This window comes from Magallana gigas, chromosome 4 (genome assembly GCF_963853765.1).
Source record: "Magallana gigas chromosome 4, xbMagGiga1.1, whole genome shotgun sequence".
NCBI lineage: Eukaryota > Metazoa > Mollusca > Bivalvia > Ostreida > Ostreidae > Magallana > Magallana gigas.
Window position 1 is genome coordinate 248,062 of NC_088856.1, and position 21,248 is coordinate 269,309.

General features: G+C 33.2%; 2 protein-coding genes across 8 annotated transcripts; both read left to right on the forward strand.

Annotated features, from left to right (window-relative positions):
- Nucleotides 1–1,832: 1,832 nt before the first annotated feature.
- Nucleotides 1,833–16,076, forward strand: LOC105344777 (interferon-induced protein 44-like). 2 transcript variants are annotated; one of them, XM_066080766.1, is made up of 7 exons: nucleotides 1,833–1,964; nucleotides 11,743–12,289; nucleotides 12,703–12,794; nucleotides 13,398–13,595; nucleotides 13,820–13,966; nucleotides 14,422–14,593; nucleotides 14,793–16,076. In XM_066080766.1, the coding sequence occupies exons 2-7, from the start codon at nucleotides 11,764–11,766 to the stop codon at nucleotides 15,101–15,103; spliced, it is 1,446 nt and encodes a 481-aa protein (XP_065936838.1). In that variant the 5' UTR covers nucleotides 1,833–1,964; nucleotides 11,743–11,763; the 3' UTR covers nucleotides 15,104–16,076. The 2 variants fall into 2 exon arrangements, with proteins under 2 accessions (XP_065936838.1, XP_065936837.1); XM_066080765.1 differs by having other exon boundaries at nucleotides 1,849–1,968.
- On the forward strand, nucleotides 2,013–7,061 carry LOC117689419 (integrase/recombinase xerD homolog). 6 transcript variants are annotated; one of them, XM_066080763.1, is made up of 3 exons: nucleotides 2,026–3,223; nucleotides 4,649–4,712; nucleotides 5,559–7,061. In XM_066080763.1, exons 1-3 carry the CDS (start codon nucleotides 2,780–2,782, stop codon nucleotides 5,591–5,593), a joined length of 543 nt encoding a protein of 180 aa, XP_065936835.1. In that variant the 5' UTR covers nucleotides 2,026–2,779; the 3' UTR covers nucleotides 5,594–7,061. The 6 variants fall into 6 exon arrangements, 4 of the variants coding, with proteins under 4 accessions (XP_065936834.1, XP_065936835.1, XP_065936836.1 ...); XM_066080764.1 differs by lacking the exon at nucleotides 5,559–7,061 and adding an exon at nucleotides 4,846–5,550; XR_010712581.1 differs by having other exon boundaries at nucleotides 2,013–4,712.
- Nucleotides 16,077–21,248: the final 5,172 nt, after the last annotated feature.

Here is a 21,248-nt window from a genome sequence, read left to right on the forward strand (position 1 = left end):
TTTGTTCAGACGAATAGGTAATTCGTTCAGACAAATTAGGATTTGTTCGAACAAATTAGGATTTGTTTGGACACAATAGCTATTTATTCGGACAAATAAGTTATTTGTTTGCACGAATTAGCTATTTGTTCGGACGAATTTCGATGTGTTAGGACGAATTACGATTTGTTCGGACAAATTACGATTTGTTCGGGTGAACTGCGATTTATTTGGACAAATTAGGATATTTCGGACGAATAAATTATTTGTTCGGACGAATTACGATTTGTTCCGACGAATTAGCTATTAGAATAATTTATTTTTGTATATATAATCAGAATTTTTTTTGAGTAATTAACAAGACTATCTGATTTGGCAATAATGTAGATGATAAAAGGGGAGAGAGTCTGTAATCAGGCCACCCCGGGTCTTTCCTGGAATGGTGTTTTTTTCCTTCTTTTGATAGCACCTAAATGTTATACATGTACTAGTCACTGACATTTCAAAGGTGTTGGAACAGGGGCGGCAGAGGCGGTCGCCGCCCCAATAATTTTGCACAAAAATGAACTGAATTGAAATCTAATAACAGCGATCTATATTCATTGTAGCGGCGATGATAACGGCAATTTTTGTTAAATGGGCGGCGAAGTGTTAACGTTATTGTTTACACGGTCAAGACTTAGAGTGCAGTATATGATACATGTTTCTGGCATTTTCTGACAATCTCACAACAGTGGAATAATTACATAGGTTCGACATTAAAGAAATACCGTTCTTCAGCTTTGATGATCAGTTACAAGTTGTAAGTTGGAAACAACTAATCTCATATATTTTATAAGCTTTGAAAAATATATATAATGTGTAAGCACATCATTCACGGAAATCCATTTTAGGATTTTTGAACGTTTTCTTTAATATATATCTTGATAAACGTATTAGATTAACTACAACTTTGCTTTGTCTCTTAATATAGTGGCATCAAATAAGCGACAATGTAATTTATCAAATATAAGAATAATTTGACACACTGTTGAATAATTGAACAACTTAAATCTGGTTACGCCCCCCAACTTATCGATCAATTTAGCTACCCCAATATGAAATATAATTCGCGCGATCGATGGCCCTGCATTTATACAATTTCTGACATATTTTGCTACCAGAATACAAGCTTGTCTCCTATCAAAATTTTGCATGTCGATAAATGGTGGGAGTATATGAAGCGCCGTTTTAATATTTTTGAGGTATATCCTGATATAAAAAAATAAATATTTGATATCAATATTTAAAATTATTGATATCAAAACATAATTCTTGACATAAAAAAAAATCTATTTTGTGATATCAGAAAATCATTTTTTGATATCACAAACTCGAATTCTTGTTATCAAAAATAAATTTGTGATATCACAAAATAGATTTTTTTTTTATCAAGAATTAAAGTTGATTTTTTGATATCAAAAAATCGAATTCTTGATATCAGAAAATCATTTTTTTGATTTCAAGAAATCATTTGTATTTTCCGATATAAAAAAAACCAGTTTGAATTTCTGATATCAGGAAATGATATTTTGCACAAAATCGATTTCTTTATATCGAAAAATGGATCGTATTTTCTGACATCAAGAATTTGAATTCTTGATATCAAAAATCATTTTCTGATATCAGAAATTCGAAAAATCATTTTCTGATATCAGAAAATACCTCAAAAATATTAAAACGTCGCCCCATAGGAACACATCCTTAGATTCGTCCGAACAAATATGTTATTCGTCTGAACAAATAGGCTAAGATTTTTGTTTTATCTGGCCCTTCCACGCCGCCGTAACCGTTTAAAAAAACCTCTGTTTTTGAGAAACTAGCTATTTGCACTTTCGGTTTTAAGAAAATTTATCGTGACTTTCTTTGAAAGGTAAATCGAAAGTAAAACGCGGCTGGCGCCATTACATTGAACACAGCTCACAACAGAATCGAGACCTTTGTTTGTATGTAAGTAACTCTTTTTACTATCCAATGGCATGCATTATTTTATCATTGATTTCAATTATGATAAAAATAAATTCTAACTGCATGTTAAGCTACGGTATATTGAACTATAAGTATCTTGCAGTCCATAAAAAGAAAGAGAAATACTAATTGCATGGTAGACTGGGGTGTTGCTAAAACGCGGAACGGAAAACGGAACGGAAAGCGGAACGGAAGGGAAAACGGAAACTCTTATCTAATGTTATTTACCTCATAGATATAAATTTCTGTAAGTTGTATTTTTTACGGACTACTTCTTTTAGCGCAGTTATACAAGTAGTTGTTTGGCTGTAGTATATATAGAACCGATCAGGTATAGACAGGTCATCGAAGAGCAATCAACCCTTTCGAACACGATTTTTTCTGGCCGTACTTATGACTGAGACGAGTTCAAGCCACGTGGGAGAAGAGCGGGCTTTTCATGCTGCGCCTAGAGGTTCACAACACGGGCCCGTTCAAGATTCCATGGATGATTTTACGACTGCGGAAGCATTGGATATCTTTTCTGACAAGCTAGAGAGAGTGCTGAGAAGGCAGAAACAGGAGATTGTCAACGAATTGAATTTGACTTCAAAATCTACGGAGAAAAAGGTACCGGACTTTAAGTTTCAAAGTAACAAGATCCAATTTGAATTTAACTCGGACAGAGAACATGACATTCTTAAAGCAGTTAATTTATTAAAAGGCAATAACGTTGAATCTGCAATTGACGCTTTAAATTCTGTTGTAAAAGACTTGAACAAAAGAAATAAAGTTGTACGTATTGCCGACAAGTATGGGTGGGATGTCGTTCAAGAATATCAAGATGACCCTATTACTGATGATGCTGATGATGCTACTAAGCTTAGACAAGCTATTTTTAGAGCAAAGAAAAGAAACAACAACAGGAAGCCTTATGAGCGTAACAACCGTTCGTATTCTGGACAAGATTCGCAGGGACTTCCGGGACAGTTTTTTCGTCCGCATGGGCAGGATTTTGGATCAAGTTGCACCAGAGCAGAGTATGGAAGATATCCCTATTATCAGCCGTTCACTTCATCTCAGCAATGGTACAGAAAGGCGGCATCATCTTCAAGTGGAAGTAGCGGAGCAGCAGCCAGGAACATCTGCTTCTACTGCAACAAGTTCGGACACTGGGCCAACAAATGTCCGGAAAAGGGAAACGGCAGTTTCACAAACACAGCATCAGCAACAGCATCAGGCAGCAAACAATGACTTGGTGAGAGACTGTATTTTGTACAATGTGTTTGAATTTAAAAACTCTACTTCCTCCAAAGTTAAAGGCAATTTAAAAATGCATTCAGATTTTTGGGAAAACCAAATACATGCTTCAGATTTTATTATGAATGTTATACGGTATGGTTATTTTATTCCATTTGTAACTGAGCCGATAGCAGTGTTGCTGAAGAATAACAAATCTGCATTTCAGCACAGAGATTTTGTGGAGTCTGCTATTAATGAGTTATTAGTTTCAGGAATAGTTGAGGAGCAGACAGATAAACCTTTTGTTGTTAATCCTTTATCTGTAGCTGTTAACTCGGAAGGTAAATGTAGGTTGATTTTAGACCTTAGACACGTTAATCAATGTATTGACAAAAGAAAATTTAAAATGGAAGGTATTGTGCATGCATTACAAATGGTTATGAAAAACGGATTCATGTACAAATTTGACTTAAAGTCTGGGTATCATCATGTTGATATTCATAAATTACATCAAAAGTATCTAGGATTTTCATGGAAGTTTGAAAACAAAACCAGATATTTTATTTTTACATGTTTACCTTTTGGATTATCAAGTGCTCCATATTTATTTACAAAGTTACTCAGACCTTTGGTCAAATTTTGAAGATGTAAAGGATTTAAATGTATTGTTTATTTAGATGACGGATGGGGTATAGCTGAAGATTATGCTACCTGTGTAAAGGTTGCTATGGAAGTTGAAAAAGACTTGCATTGTGCAGGTTTTGTAGTGAATAAAGAAAAGAGTGATTTTAAACCTAAGCAAGTTATTAAGTGGTTAGGTTTTGTATGGAATACAAACTATGGAACTCTTGCAGTACCAGACGAAAAATATTTAAAATTTCAGGAAGATATTAAATGTGTTGCTCATAACAAAAATTCTGTTACAGCAAGACAGTTGGCTAAAGTTACAGGGAAAATTGTTTCATTTTCATTTAGCCTTGGTAATATTTGTTATATTATGTCTAGATACATGCACATAGCAATAGCAGAATGTTTATCTTGGGATCAGCTTATCTTATTCAATGATAATATACTTCAAGAAATTATGTTTTGGTTAAACAATTGTAGATTTCTAGCCAGAGTGTGTCATTTTGTAAGTGATAATCCTCCTGAGCAGATTTTATATACAGATGCAAGCAACACGGCAGGAGCAGGTTATTCTGTTAGAACTTTTAATTCTGTAGTTCATTACATGTGGACACCTGAGCAGAGGTGTCAAAGTTCTACATGGAGAGAACTTAAAGCTGTACAAATTACATTAGAAAGTCTTAAGAATATGTTGAGTAATAGGTTAGTTAAGTTGTACACAGATAACCAAAATGTTGTAAGAATTGTAGGGAAAGGCAGTATGAACAAAGAATTACAAAATTTAGCACTGTCAATCTTTACTGTTTGTTTGCAGAACAAAATTAGATTAGAGACAGAATGGATTCCAAGATATGAGAATGAAATTGCCGATGCTTACAGTAAGATTTTTGATTTTGATGACTGGTCAGTGGGTGATCATATTTTTGAATTGTTTAATAGGAAATGGGGTCCTTATGAGTATGATTTATTTGCAGATTGTAATAACAATAAATTGGAAAAATTTTATTCCAGATTTTGGAATCCAAATACAGCAGGAGTAGATGCTTTTGGGTTTGACTGGTCAGTTGGTAATAATTGGATTGTACCTCCAATTAATTTGATTGCAAGAACGATTAATCATTTGAAATTGTGCAAAGCAAGAGGGACTCTTATTGTTCCAAAGTGGCCGACAGCAACATTTTGGCCTATTTTGGTTAAACCAATTTCTGGAAAATTTCAAGATTTTGTTAAAGAATGGGTGGAATATTATAAGCCTCATATGTTTTTTCAGAAAGGGTCTCATGAAGAGAGCGTATTTGCTGAACCACAATTTCAAAGTAACGTGTTGATACTTCGTATCGATTGTACAGATTTCTGAAAAGTTTTTGCTTTGGTATTCCTTATTTTATAATATTATGCCTTGATTGGGCAATATGACTAATTTAGCCTTGATGAGGCATATGAACTGTTTAGCCTTGATGGGGCGCATATGAATTGTTTAGCCTTGATGGGGCATTGTGTTTGATTTAGCCTTTATGGGGCACATTGACTTAATAGCCTTGATGGGGCATATACATGATTGATTTAGCCTTGATTGGGCATTGTGTTTGATATAGCCTTGATGGGGCATTATGTTTAATTCAGCCTAGATTGGGCATTTTTCTTTTTTGGCCTTAATTGGGCATTGTAGTGTGTACTATGATAGTTTTATGTCTTAAACATTATTTAATTATTTATATTTTCAGCTTGCATGTACATTCTCACATTGGAAAGAAATTAGAGAGATTCAAGATCCAAGACTAAAGGAAACAGTGTTGGGAATGGGTAATATAGTACTGAACAGCAGATCTGAAAATACCTATAAAAAGTATAGAACTTATTTTCTGAAATTCAAGGCTTGGTGTAGAACATTTGATTTTCAGGATTTACCTGCTTCACCCTCTACAGTCGCAGTTTATTTATCTTATTTGATACAGATCAATTCTTCAGCAGCGGTTATTGATGCAGCATACTATAGTATTCAATGGACTCATTGCATAAACCTGTGTAACAATCCGTGCGATAACAGTCTAGTGAATTTAATTTTAGAAGGCGGAAAAAGATTAAGGTCCAAACCTATAGTTAAGAAGAAACCTATTACACCAGAAATTTTAGAAAAAATTATGGATAAGTTTTCTCAGGTTGAAAATTTGTATCACTCCAGACTTGTTTGCATGGTACTAGTGGGTTATGCTGGTTTTCTGAGGTACGATGAACTTGTACATATTAAGATGTGTGATATTAAGTTTCATCAATCTGGTTCACATATTGAAATCAAAATTGAAAAAAGTAAAACAGATGTGTTTAGACAAGGTAACATAGTCGTTATAGCTAAAACAGGAAATAAACTATGTCCTGTTAGTTATCTTGAAAAATATATATCGTACACTGGTCTTGTGTTTCAGTCTGAAGAATTTATTTTCAGAGCAGTCACATTTTTTAAGAAAGAAAATGTTTACAGGTTGAGTAAAATAAACAAGCCTTTGACATATACTAGAGCGAGAGAACTTTTGTTAGATGCTCTTAAAACTGTTGGAGTTGATTTCAAAGAATATGGTTTGCATAGTTTGAGAAGTGGGGGAGCTACAGCAGCAGCTAATAATAACGTTCCAGACAGACTCTTTAAAGTACATGGTAGATGGCGTTCAGAAAATGCAAAAGATGGATATGTTTTGGACAGTATTAATGAAAAGTTATATGTTACTTTGAATCTTGGATTATGATATCTTTAATTTCTTAATTGCATAATTAGTATACCTTTGGTGTCGAACTGGTTGATAGCTCACTCACTCTAACACCTGTGTTGTTGTTATTTATAAAATACTTAGAATAGAAATACTTTATGTTCGGATGAGTGAAACGAAGGAGAACATAAATAAATTTCTGTAAGTTGTATTTTTTACGGACTACTTCTTTTAGCGCAGTTATACAAGTAGTTGTTTGGCTGTAGTATATATAGAACCGATCAGGTATAGACAGGTCATCGAAGAGCAATCAACCCTTTCGAACACGATTTTTTTTTTTTTTGTTTATAGGAACATGTACCTATGATGAAGTATACTTGATATGTACTTATATAAAAAATTTACATTGTATTTTGTAGATATATTTGGAAATATACAATTATCGGGCCTAATTCCAGTTCATCGCTATTAAAGTCGCGTGCTGATTGTATATTACGGCGAATAAACTGGTTGATAGCTCACTCACTCTAACACCTGTGTTGTTGTTATTTATAAAATACTTAGAATAGAAATACTTTATGTTCGGATGAGTGAAACGAAGGAGAACATAATTGTTAAGCATGCTAAAACGATATACTTTATGTACCTTTTTAGGTTTTTTTTGAAAGATTAGCAATATTAGATTATTTATTCAGGAATATTTATTTCCTCAAAATTAACAGTACATGCATTGACCACTATATTCTGTCCCAAAATATCCTCGATTCACTTTTTGCTGTATATTTATATATACATCAGGGTTCAAGCAATTCTCTTTTAGAAGCATTAAACATTCTCATTATTCTTTCTTTAAAACGTCCTCTCTAGCTTATCAGCTGGTATAAATACACGGCTAAAAATAAAGAAGTCTACGGGGTTTTGCATTTCAACAGACCCAGATGATAGTGTTGAAAAATTGTGCAAGGTCTTCTGAGTGACTTCCAAATGGAGAAAAGATGTCAACATTTTCCATTATAAATCGTCCAAATGTGCTGCATGAATATTTTGGGATCGACAGACTATAGTCCCAATATATAATCGAAAAATCAAACCAGGCAACGTATAGAGCTCTCTATGCGGATCATATGTATATAGCTGCTGGAATAAACAACTGCTTAGTAATGCAAACATAAACAAAATTGCATTGCTAAAAATACTAGTTTCATAAATTACTAGTTTCACAAATCACCGGGTATTTTAATGTTTACTGTATTTTAATTTTTAATGTCGTCAGTCCTACGGTTTTTTTTACTTCCATCTCAATGATACTGTATCGTCTGTATGATAAAATATCGTCTAGAACACCGAAAATTCAATTTTGATGTAAGTATATACATGTACATCATATTTGAAATATAAAAATACTCAAAACACGCATAAAACGCCTTCACTAACTGCGTACGTTACGGTGATATGCCAGCAATACCATATAAGAAAAATAAGTAAAAAGTTATAGCTAATTTGCTCGTTTAATCATGTTAATGTTTGACAATTCGTATACATTTGATTTTTCCGTTTCCGTACTCAACTAAAGCCGAATGAATACGATGCTATAATTGATCGACATTCTTATGAATATTAATAAGATAACAACATGTTGATAATCATTCATTAGATATAAATAAAAGATACAAAGTAAATCGTTTCTGGCCAGTCTATACCCTTTTTAAGCGATAAACGTGATGATATTTTCCATTCCGTTCCGCTTTCCGTTCCGTTTTCCGTTCCGCGTTTTAGCAACACCCGGTAGACTGGGCCTGGGTATATTTAACTAAACAGCTGACTATTTCAAGATTCGTCTACACGGGCTCGCCACTTGGTAACTTGTCTAATTAGGCTATATAGGGTTTTAGTTTACTATGGTCGGGGAAATGACATTTGAACTGGCTAGGACCACTATGTAATAGGACAGGTCAGGTCAGAATTACACTCTGAAATATGTATACCGTTTTCTATGTATTATAATTTATTTCCCAGGTTCTTTATAATTTGAGATTCTGCTTGGTCTTAATTTTAAGTTAAATAATATATATTTCATCTTTTGACACAGTTCAACACACTGTAATGAAAAACACCAGGCCAGTCTCAACAAACAACAATATTTATTTACGACTTAATAAACAATTGTAAATTCCTGCCGATTATAGACCAACAAAAAATGTTACTATAAAAAAATTCCTATGAACACCACCATCAAAATAATCAACAAAAATCACCCCCATCCTAGCGTACGGGAACGCTAGCCCACCTAGCCGGGGGAAAGGCCTAGGTTTAATACAACAATCCCTTTTAATAAGAACCTAACACCTAACTTTTAGTTTAAGGGCCGAAAATAATTCAACAGGAGCAAATGACGACGACAAAATGATCCAATTATTTTCCTAACGGGTGCAACCTGTTAAATATCTAATAAACCATGTTAGAGAAGTGAGAAACTTACAGCAAATCAATGCTTAACAAGTCCCCAAGAAACTATGAATTTCAGGACTTTATATAGAAAACAACGACAATAGAAAAATATAACGTTAAATCTAGTGAATAGACTGTAGGGGTATGACCTTTGACTGTAATTAGCACCACCCGAAAAGGGTTACTTCCGGTATATTAAAGTATAAACAAAAACTGGATATTTCCTATGATGATCGAACACGTGTGAAGGATTTTTATTGATCTATATGTCAAAACAAACCTATTTATAGTATCAACGGAAGTAAGTATATAAACTAGAAACTTCCAAATATTATTATAAACAAAAGGAGGGGCAAATAGGGAATATACATAACGTAAATTGAACCATTCCTGCTACAATTACATGGGTTACAATAGCATTGGCCAGTCCCGGATAATATAACCCTGATGGTATAATGAATAAGGTGATAATAAATGGAATAATTTAATTCTGGTTGTAACACGCTTTCTGATTGGCTAAAAAATGGTTTTATATCGTATAAAATAAAGTTGCCTAAGTCATAGTAAGACTAACGTCAAAACGTATCAATCCGCCTTGAATTTTGTACAATTTAATGTCATTTTAAAGATCAAACGACTGTTTTTATCAACAATTAATAGACACAAAAATTAAATTATAAGAAATGAAGTCAATATTTATTAGTTTTAGCTTCGCGGTTTATAAAGCATAAGCTGCCCCAAACCATTTTATATCGTATAAAACTAATAAATATTGACTTCATTCCTTAAATAATAGACCCCTTTACGATAACTGCGGTACTGCTCTCTTGCAGGGCAAATTGATATAACGGTACTTTGCGAAGATTTAGTAAGTAGATAATTAAATGACTTAAATGAAACAATTGACATTGCGTCATATTTCACCAAACAATGTCATTTTGCCCTGCAAAAGAGCAGTACTGCAGCTACTGTGAAGGGGTCTATTCACTCTTTAGATAGAAATATGACTACTTTTGGTTAAGAACTTTTTCTTTAACCCCACTGTTAGGGAGATTGGTCTTGAAGATCAATCTGAAAAACTATAGACTTGTAGGAAAACTTGCTAACCAAAAGTTATTGTATTTGAAATACATTATGCAGATTTATTTTAAAAATTTTCAAAAATATTTTCTAGAAAAAATTTTAGACTTCAAATATATTTATAACCAATTTCGAGTAATAAATCCCAAGCAAATTAATGACTTATTATGTCCACTTTGTCACCTACCCCGTAGTTGGTTTATTCTAAGATAATCTTTCAAAAATCTTTCTGACGCCCATTACAGTAATTGATGCATTTGTATTAGGAAAGAAGGAATGAGCAGTGCACATAAAAATATTGAAAACAGAAATCGAACCCGTGACCCTTGTGGTCAGGAGACTTACCACTGAACTACCTAATTGGTAGATAATATCCATGATCCAAATAGCCCAAATTACTAAACATGGTTCTGTTCCTTGATAAGTTGTACAAGGCCAAGCTTAAAAAAACACTCTTTGATAAAAGTGCCTTACAATAAGAGTGAGTAGGTATGTCTTTTTTAAGAATTTAATAAAGTTTTTCCGGTCTATAATTTCTTTAATGTCATAATCCAGGAGTTTCCCTTAACTTTCCCTTTCACATAAATAGCTGAAAAGTTTTTAGGTCAGGTGCATTTTAATTGGTTGGCATGCAAAGTTCTGCTCCTGACCCAATTTTGTGAATCTGTCTCCATTTTGAGAAAGGACCTTGAAGGAGAGATACTATAGCTTGACATGTTTGTTTACTGGTTTAATCGGAGATTGGAGGCTACAGAATTTTCAAGGAAGTTAGAGACCAGTGAAGCCGTGCCTATATATTATATTACTACCGACATAAAAGATGATGATATTTAACAAAATAAGTATAAAGTACAGCTTGTGATTTGACATACACATGTAATTACAATCAATATATTTCTGCTATAATAACAGAAAACGGTTTTAAAATAAGTCTTGTTTTCAGTGAAATATATACGGAAAAAGAAAATAATTGACAAACTTTGTATAACTATAAACATGATAAAAGAAATTTAATCTATGAATATTTAAATGAAAATTCTATAAATGGAAAACAACAGTTTGAGTGGTGCAAATACATATGCTGGATCTGAAGAAGTTACAATGCAGTGTAGTTCATATATACATGTAAAAAAAGGAAAACAATTTAAGAATGATAATTTATACAAGTGTTAAATTATAATGAAATTCCAAAGTAATCTAACTTTGCATGGAATTTCCCCCTTTCTTATTTAAGAAATAAACAACAATTTAAGGCTTCTCAGAAGATTTGATCACGTACCAACCAAGTTCATATCCTGGTGAACTTTTTAACATTGCTGTTTATTACTTATATTTACGTTTGAGAATGGCAAAACGTTCAGAATCATTAATATAACGGTGCTATTGCAACCGTCAAGCGATTAGCGCGTCCAGTTATCATTGTGACGTCACGAAAATGTTCATACAGAATTGAACGTTTTCGCTATTTTATAGGTTCATATAAGGTAGCATATTTGCAAATGTAAATATATATTGGTGAAATCATGCAATTATTCTTGCACATATTAAAAAAATTTGTTTCAAATATAGCCCAAAAACAAATTACATGTAATTAATTTATATATTTAATCACCATTCAATGCAAAAACTATTTAAAAAAAAATTTAGTGATGTCTTATAAAATTAATGCTATTTTTAGTCTAATTCCATTTCTGAAAATATGACGGAACTGTTGAATCAGAAATACAGAGATCAGCTGGTCACGTGGATCGGTAAGCCCTGTCACTTCCGGTTGTTGTACAAAATCAGCAGGGACGGGTGTTCGGCCACGACGTTTCACCAGAAGTGTGACAGTCAGGGCGCCACGGTAACAGTCCTGTACAACACAAACAACACAATATACGGCGGCTACCTGTCTCAGAGCTGGAAGTCTAATAGTGCTTACATAAACGACCCGAACGCCTTCCTCTTCCGGTTGCAGTATAATGGGTCATCCAATCCACTGAAGTTTCCAATCAGTCAGCCAACGTATGCTGGATTTGGTGTAGAAGGTTATGGTCCATCATTTGGAGCTGGCTCTGACATGATAACTTTTACGGGAACCATCAACTCTTCAGGAAAATATTTTTCTCTGAATGGCTCTGTCAATTCAATAGGGAGTTATTACAGCTTAAACGGTCAAAACAGCACCTCAATCACTAACAACAATCTCCAAGTGACTGATCTGGAAGTTTATCAAGTCTTAGGTAGATCTTCATTTCTATTCTATGCTTTAATTTTCTTTTTCCTTTAAGATAATTTAAAGAAAATTTCTTTTGGAAGAAACGATTTCAGGAGGAAAAAGTTACTGCTTTTATGTGCACTATAGAAAGAAAGCTTACCATTTGGACTAGAACCATGCAATCCTTGCCTTGGTGGTTTTAAATCTTTCTTTAAAATTTGCATGCTCAATTCACTTTCAGATCCATTGTGTATGATAATCAGCGGTGTTGTATGTTTCCTAATTGATGTAAATAAAAAGGTTTGAATGGTCATTAACAAATAAGTGGATAGAAAATATGGGAGATAATTTTTGAATTTTATTTTATTAAATAATCAGTTTAAAAAAAAAGAAAAAGGATGGAATAACTGTAACAATATGTTATGGATTTTTTTGCAGATAGACCTGATCCAAAGAAAACAAAATTTAAGATGGCTGAATCTTCACTTCTAGACAAACCATGGAGAAAGTTTCCAGAGTTTAATGCAGAGGTGCAGAATTTAGTTTTGCACATATTATGATGGCAATCCCTCACCGAATAAATTGTATCGTAGATTTTCCCACTAAAAAATAAATATTTTCTTCATGGGGTCATGTTTATGATGAACCATTCATAGCAATAATTAGCGATATCTGAGAAAACATTGATTACCGGTACTCATAATACTGGGTGGTAAAAGCTATAGCTTGTATCAAAACTACTTGGCAAATTTGGACTGGTGTGTATCTTTTTGAGAAAAAAGGGTCAAAGATTGCAAAATTCATTACCCCATTATCCCCCAAACGCAAGTAGCAAGTTTTCTTGGGAGAATTAAAGTTTCTATGGGGGTGGGGGGATGCTGCTTTACAACACTGGTAGTCAGTAAGCCAAACATAACAGCGAAGGAATTTAATTGCAATGTGATTTTTTTATTGTATTTTGTATTTGCACCATAAATAATATATAAAGCATTATTTTCTTTGAATTCAAAAGTGGTTGATTCTGTTTAAAAATATGTTGGTAGAAATAGAATTTACTTGATAGCTCATTAATTTATTTATTCAATTTACTGATTTAATTTATATCCAATTGATTAAATATTTAATTTATAAAGACGGCAAATAAACTTAAGGAAGAACTGGTGGACTATGGACCGGACAGTGAGACAGGTGTCACAGCAGCAAACATCCTCCTGATTGGTCAGATTGGTGCGGGAAAATCCAGCTTCTTTAACTCGGTCAACTCAATATTCCGAGGGAAAATCACCAGCAAGGCGCGGAGTGGAAGCTTTGAGCATAGCCTCACCACTGTCGTAAGATTAAAAATTCAAATTTATAAGTGCACAATGCACGAATTAAGTCCCTTCTGGTTCAATCAACAACAAAAACATTTCATTGTTATTTTTTTTAAATCCAAAATTTTAACTGGTTTTTTTTTAACATGACAGGAAAAGGCTTGTTTGACTTTTAAGACTTGTCTTTAGATAAAGATTTTAAGAGAATATTATCATGGTAAAACATAGATAATTTATTTCAGTACCGCAAGTATAACGTCAAGGACCATAACTCTGGTCAGACTCTGAAGATTCGCCTGTGTGACACCCGCGGTCTGGAGGAGGACTTTGCAATCGACTCCCAGGAGATATCTCACATACTGGACGGCAACATACCGGACAGATACCAGGTATGTTAGTACAGATACCAGATATGTTAGAGAAGTGGGGGCAGGTAGAAGTTATACATGTAGGTACGCTCTCCTCAGTTTTTTTTTGTTAAATTGAATCAACTTGTCTTAAGGGAAAGGTAATATACTTCAGAAATGAAATTTTCACCATAGGACCCCCAAAGACTGGAGGCCTAATGTATATAACTTTAAAAGAGAAACTACTTTTGAAATGGAATGGTAAAACAAATACTGTATACCAGTTTATTTTTTCCCTTCTACACTTTCAAACAGTTTCGTTCCGTCTTGAATTCGCCCAGACACATTTGCGTTTAATACCATGATTTGAAATGAGACATTGGGATTCGCATCGTCTTAAATTCGCCCGCTGACAACGAGGGCGAAGGGGGCGAAAATAAAACGGAGCAAATATTTCCCTGTATTCAGTAGTCCAATGAAACAATCTTTATTTTCAGTTTAACCCCTCAGCACCGTTCACTACAGAGACGTTTGGGTTCATCAGGAACCCTCATCTCGGGGACAGGATTCACTGCGTGGCTTTTGTAGTGGACGGAAGTACTATTGATGTAATCCCAGAGAAAATCCTCAAACAAATGAAAGCAATGCAGAGTCGGATGAACCAGAGAAGTAAATACAACTTGCACATATTTAAAAGATTGAAATTATGAATTTTCTAATGCATTTATGGATATTGTTTTGTCTTTAATGACTAAACAATTGTACATGTATAATATCATTAGTCAGCCTAGTTTTGTATTAGTCATCATGGATAACAATGTAGTCAAATTACTTTGTCTCACGTACAGTTCTTTTTTTAACAATGCAGACATCCCTCAAGTGGCGTACCTGACAAAGCTAGACAAAGTCTGTCCAATGGTGGAGGAGGATGCCGGTCACATGTTCCACAGTTCAGCGGTCCGTGAAGCCGTGGATAAGATAGCAGACGTCATGGGACTACCACGTGGTTTTGTTTTACCAATCAAAAACTACGAAAGTGAAACCATTTTGGATCAGAATATCGATATCTTGATTTTGAAAGCTTTGAAGCAGACAGCAGATTTTGCTGACGACTACATGGAAGAACAGGTTGAAAAAATGGCTGCGGAAAATGGACAAGGAAGAAAAGAGAAAGAGTAAATGGTAATGGCACCATTTAAGAGACAGTTTTTATTAACAACATAACCGAAGACTAAAAAGTTTATAAAAGCGAGTTGATAAATTGTTGGCACAAAATGGACAAGAGAGGAAAGAGAAAGAGTAAATGGTAATGGCACCATTTAAGAGACAGTTTTTTTAAATTGAAAGACTGTGAAGTTAATACGAAATAAAAAATGCCAGGTATGTTGACAACAAAACTTATCAAAACAGATTTAACAGGAACAGATTTACAGAGGGGAAAAATATCAGTTGTCAATGATATTACTTAGGACAACACTTGATTCATCATTATGTACATCATATTACTTGTGATTTAATGATAAGTTTATCTTATCAACACTTTTTGTGCAATATCATTGATTTTGATTCTATGTAAAAAAAAAAGCATAGTGTCTTTTGTTTTTAGTTTGTATTATATTAGCGGGACCTAAATACAAGGACATTTTATGATTTAAAAAAAAACAAAATTGTCGTGTTATTTTTATCTGCAAGGAAACTTTTGACATTTGTATCACTGTGTATTGATACAGAATGACATCACCACTGGAAAGAACAAGGGGCGGTAAGCATGGATTGTTTACCCAATATATTTTTTAGCTCACCGAAGCGAAGTAGGGGGAAGCTTATGCTATACTGGTGTCGGCATCCGGACCTGGTTTTATTTTCAAACAAGTTCAATCTTTGACAATTTCATTTTCTTTAATGTCGGGCATTCAATTATTAATATATAGTGTCAAAATTGTCACCAATACTCTTTAGTAGAGTTATCCCTCTTTTGATCAGTGTAATTTTTACTTATATCACGTTTTTTCATTGAAATGGTCACATCCCCAACAGAATTGAATATGGCCACATGCAAACAACACAGTAAAAAATTTAACAGATTAATTAAGGTGCTATGGGACACCTTCATATTGTAACATTTCTGATCGAAATAAACAACAAAATCAAGTACATGTATAATGTTATAACTCTTTTCTTTCCTGAAATTGTTACCTAACAGCATAGCGCAATTGGTTAGAACGTTAACTGCAAATCTGTAAGTCATTATATGAATCCTACTTGGGCTTTTATACTTTTTACCTTTCAAAAATTTTTAAAACTAGTCTTTTTTTTGGTCAAACATTGTGAAATTTGAAAATTCTAAAACTGAGAAAGTATTTTTTTTTTGTGTTCTATTATCCATATTACAGTCATTACAAGCATATCTTTTACAACATATACCATAGCATAGCATTGGAATTCCATTGCATAGCATTGGAATCTCATCCCATAGCATTGGAATCTCATCCCATAGCATTGGAATCTAATACCATAGCATTCAATCTCATAGCTTCTCATTCGTCATAGCATAGCATACAACTCCGTTTTAAATGCTTTCATTAAAAGAATTAATCTTCACAATGCAGATTTGTGGTAAACTTTGGCTTCTGATCATTTTACTTCGAAATTTTCAGAATTCTTCTGTGTATGGAGGCGTTTTTTGCTCAAATCTAATAGCATAGCATACCATATCATGAAGCCCTTCATTTCAATTTCTTATAGCTTAGCATTCAAATCTCATAGCATTGCACTGAATTCTTATAGGATATATCAAAATCGCATAAAATTGTAAGAGATATACAAGAAATGACTAATATTGAAAGGTGTTCCATAACGTCTTAATTATAAATATAAATTTCAAAGAATTAATATTTCAATTTTTTCTGCATGTGACTACAATTGAAATCATTAGTTAAGAATTTGTGGTACTGGGAATGGCTTATCAAATTGATTCTACATATAGTTTATATAATTTATATGTAGGACAAGAGGTATCACCGGAAGACAAATTCAGTTAAAAGACAACACATTTTCATAATATTCTGTTGAGGGATTTCAGTGAAGTTGCTTTTGCAAGAGCATGACATACATGTATAGAGGAAGAAATTAACAAGAAACTTCTGCAAATTTTTAAGACATTTCCTAGAAGCTACAGAGTTTCAAAAATTAAATTAGCAATTTTAGGAAAGTTATACTGAGAGACTGGACATTATGCACTTATTTACCAAAGCGTTTATTCACCTCATTGAGCAGTTATATTGGGTTTTGCTGACAAGGTAACATGACTAACTGTAGGCAGACTTACTGATCAATACACACTATTATTGCAAAGCAGGTTTAGTCACTCATTTGCAAGTCAACTTTGTAGCATGCCTTGACATTCTGTGGTGATTAAAAATAAACAAGAAGAGAATACAAGACCTCATACCAGTAATGAAATGAGTTATCAGAAACAGTCAGTCCATCTATTGGAAATGTTTGTCAACTCTTAACTTCTAAATTATTCAACCTTGACTTTTAAGGAGTCTCGGGGGAAAATGTTTCAAACATACGATTTCCTTTAATTTTTTTTACAGTGAAATGCCAACTTATGAGAAAACTATGTGCAAAATATAAAGTAAATTGACCGGATAGTTTATCTGTTTGCCGCGCTCAAATTTTGGTCGTATGTCCGATTCATCACCAACATTCTATATAGAATTATATAGGAAAATGAGGGTTTTCATTTTCAATTTCATATTTAAAAAATTACAAACATACGATTTTCTTCTAATTTTCAGCTATGAAAGGTTAACGTATTAGTAAACTTTTTGCCAAATTAAAACGAAATTAACCGGATGGTTTTTAGGCTATCCGCCCTCATAGTTTGATTCTATAAACGTGCCGTGCCAGCCATTTTACATATAGAAATGTATAAAAAAAGAAAGAAGATGTTTACGAATCAAATTCAATTTTTCATAGTAGAAGAAAAATACCTTTCCACTCACACAAAACGTAGAAGGATCGCGTATATGTTTTTATTTTGCAAATTATAAATTTGATTTAAATTATTGACGCTGCAATAGAAAGTGCACGACGTTTATTTTTGTCAATTGTTACGTCAGAGTATCAACTGACGTCATCGTAAGACGTTGATTCCGACGACAATAACGTCGATTTTGAAGAAGCGGCGAGATGATTAAAATACTTCTGACATTATTCTAACGATTCTTTACACTAAATATCATTTTTTAACATAAAAACGTTACACAAGATAACCTTTATATTTGAACATTTTACTTTACATTTGCGTTTTACGACAGTAATGCGCAATACCCTGCGCAGAGGGTGCAAAATTTTAAACCCGCTACCGACCTTTAAAAGATAATCGTTTAATTGATTTAACAGTAGAATCCATTTTCACAGAATTGTGCAAAAGGCTACTGTATTCCGATCTTACATAGGCACCGCCATGTTTGACGCCACTTAATAAAAACTTATATTAAACATTGATGGATAGTGGCAGAAAAGGACCTTTTATCGCATTGTCAAATTACATTTTGTGTATATGCTCCTGGATATTGTATTTGTCTTAGTTACTTCACATCTCAAATAATTCCTTAGTCCAATTGACCGGTGTAAGGTGGAATGAATCATGTAGTATAATCGAATCTTGTCAACATAGGTATTCTTTATTTACGGAGGTCATTACCTGCATGAGACCAAGAACTTTATATTTAACAAAATCATTGTTAATATCATAATGACACAAGAAATTTAATGTTTTGCTTTTATACAATGTGATATATGTGATATATGATATATGTGTCTATTTTCTTTCAAATCGTAAAATATATCATATAATCAAACTTAATTCTATGTTAATAAATATTATATCGTATTTTGAATCTATATAAATCACATAAAATGTTGCAATTACTTAATAGAATATTTCATTTTATGTTGCGATTCACTAATGTATATTACTTATGGTAAACTGTTGTATTTTTTGAAGATTTTCATATTAAAATAAGCGAGAGCACTGCTTATTTCAATGACTTTTAAATCATTAATTGGTTATACTACATCTACAACTGTAAATACAAATTTGAAAAAAGGAGACAGCAAAAAGAGAAAATAAGCTACAAAGATCTAAGACACTAGCTTAAATATACATTTCTCAGATATGTGAAAAATAACTATGCATTTCCTATGTTGCAAAGGTGGAACACACTTTTAATACGCGTAGATTGTTTTTGTAACTTTTTTTTTATAAATAAGAATAAGTTATAAAATTATCTTGTTTTGATTTTGGGTTTTTATTTGTATTAAATCTGCATGACGTTCAATTAATTGTGCCGAAAATTATTTTTTTTTCAGATATTTGTATCACATTTTTTCTGCAAAGTCGCCACCTTCATATCACAATTAAAAGAATGCATTTTATTGTTACAATAGTATAAATATATGTCACAGTTCATATATATTTATTTATTTAATGTTCATAAGCGCGCATTGCTGATAGAACGCATTGCTGTATGTATGAATGAATGAATGAATGAATGCCCGTGTGAATGTTGTGATATGTCACATGGTTTTTAGCTCACCTGAGCTGAAAGCTCAAGTGAGCTATTCTGATCACATTTTGTCCGTCGTCCGTCTGTCCGTCCGTCTGTCCGTCTGTCCGTCTGTAAACTTTTTACATTTTAAACTTCTTCTCTAAAACCGCTTATCCAATTTCAACCAAATTTGGCACAAATCATCCTTATGGGAGGGCGAATATAAATTGCAGAAATAAAAGTTTGATCTGTATTCAAAGCGGAGAAAACCTTGAAACTGTAGAAAAAGGGGGGTGCATTTTTAAAAATCTTCTTCTCAAGAACTACCGAGGCAAATTCAACATAGTTTAGCATAAATTATCCTTATGGGAAGGAAAATATAAATTGCAAAAATTAAGTGGAAATTTTGTTTCAAATCTGAGTTATTACGAAAATAATAATAAAGGAAATGCGTGTTTCAATCAGTTTAATAGCTTCGGGTTCGGCATCCGGTAAAATGATTCCGTACTTCTAAAACGAGGTTCTTTGTTTAAAGCAGCCATGACATTATACGAAAAAGGGTCGATCTGACTATGATGAATTTGCTTGTTGTGCAACAGTTCGCGTATGAAGGGAAATTTTGAAACATACAAAATATATTGGTGCCGATTTTGTGAAGTAAATTGAGGCTAAATATTTCAATGCGTTGACAGTTTTCACACATGACGTTGGTGTTAGCTTGTTCTGATTTTCGTTTCGTTCTCATTATGCTTTGTAACCTGGAAACTATCGTCTGTATTTCGTGATTTTTACGTATCAAATCAAACAGAGACTTCGGTAAATCAAACAGTTAATTGTTTACCTGCGCAAATTAAGCAAAATCGGATGTAGGGGACGGGTACTGAAATACAATTCATTCTATCGGTAATTCGGCATTATCTTTTGCGTAATGGTACATGTAGATTAATGCAATAGGTTTTGTTGAGATGCTCGGCATTTTTTCGAGTTTATTCAGTTTAAATAGAGTTTGATATCGCTGACGGAAATATGTAGGTATATACATGTATATATATATGATTCATTTCGAAAAAATAAATTGTGTTCTTTATTTGTTATACATGTAGTGCATGTTTCTTGTGTTTAATTGTTTACAATTTCTATTTACTAACCATATTTGAGTGTTAAGCTTCGAATTATAAGCAAGATACAGCGATTTGCTCACAATTCTATGTTTGTACACAGATCTTAAAAACTAAAGCTTAAAAAAGTAAAATATTTGTCAATATTTATTAAGAAAATTTTCAAAGTCTGTTCTTCCAGAAACCAACTTTAACAACTTATTGTATTGTAAACTTAACCTTTTTAGCTCACCTGAGGGTGGGGCCACAATGGGGGGGTCGAAGTTTAACAAATGAATATATAGAGTAAATCTTTAAAAATCTTCTTCTCAGAAACTAATCAGCCAGGAAAGCTGAAACTTGTGTGAAAGCATCATCAGGTAATGTAGATACAAATTTGTGAAAATCATGATCCCCGGAGGTAGGGTTGGGCCACAATGAAGGATCGAAGTTTTACATAGGAATATATAGAATAAATCTTTAAAGATCTCCTTCTCAGAAACTAATCGGCCAGGAAAGCTGACACTTGTGTGGAAGGATCCTCAGGTAGTGTAGATTCAAAGTTGTGAAAATCATGACCCCCGGGGTACGGTGAGGCCACAATGGGGGATCGAAGTTTAACATAGGAATATATAGAGTAAATCTTTAAAAATCTTCTTCTCAGAA

Bases quoted from the DNA above. Each gene is read 5' to 3' on its own strand.
- LOC105344777 (XM_066080766.1), top strand. From the start codon at position 11,764: ATGACGGAACTGTTGAATCAGAAATACAGAGATCAGCTGGTCACGTGG. The intron at 12,290-12,702 runs GTAGATCTTCAT...ATTTTTTTGCAG, and splicing joins GGAAGTTTATCAAGTCTTAG to ATAGACCTGATCCAAAGAAA. The intron at 13,967-14,421 runs GTATGTTAGTAC...CTTTATTTTCAG, and splicing joins ACATACCGGACAGATACCAG to TTTAACCCCTCAGCACCGTT.
- LOC117689419 (XM_066080761.1), top strand. From the start codon at position 2,780: ATGGGTGGGATGTCGTTCAAGAATATCAAGATGACCCTATTACTGATG. The intron at 3,224-5,558 runs GTGAGAGACTGT...TTATATTTTCAG, and splicing joins AGGCAGCAAACAATGACTTG to CTTGCATGTACATTCTCACA.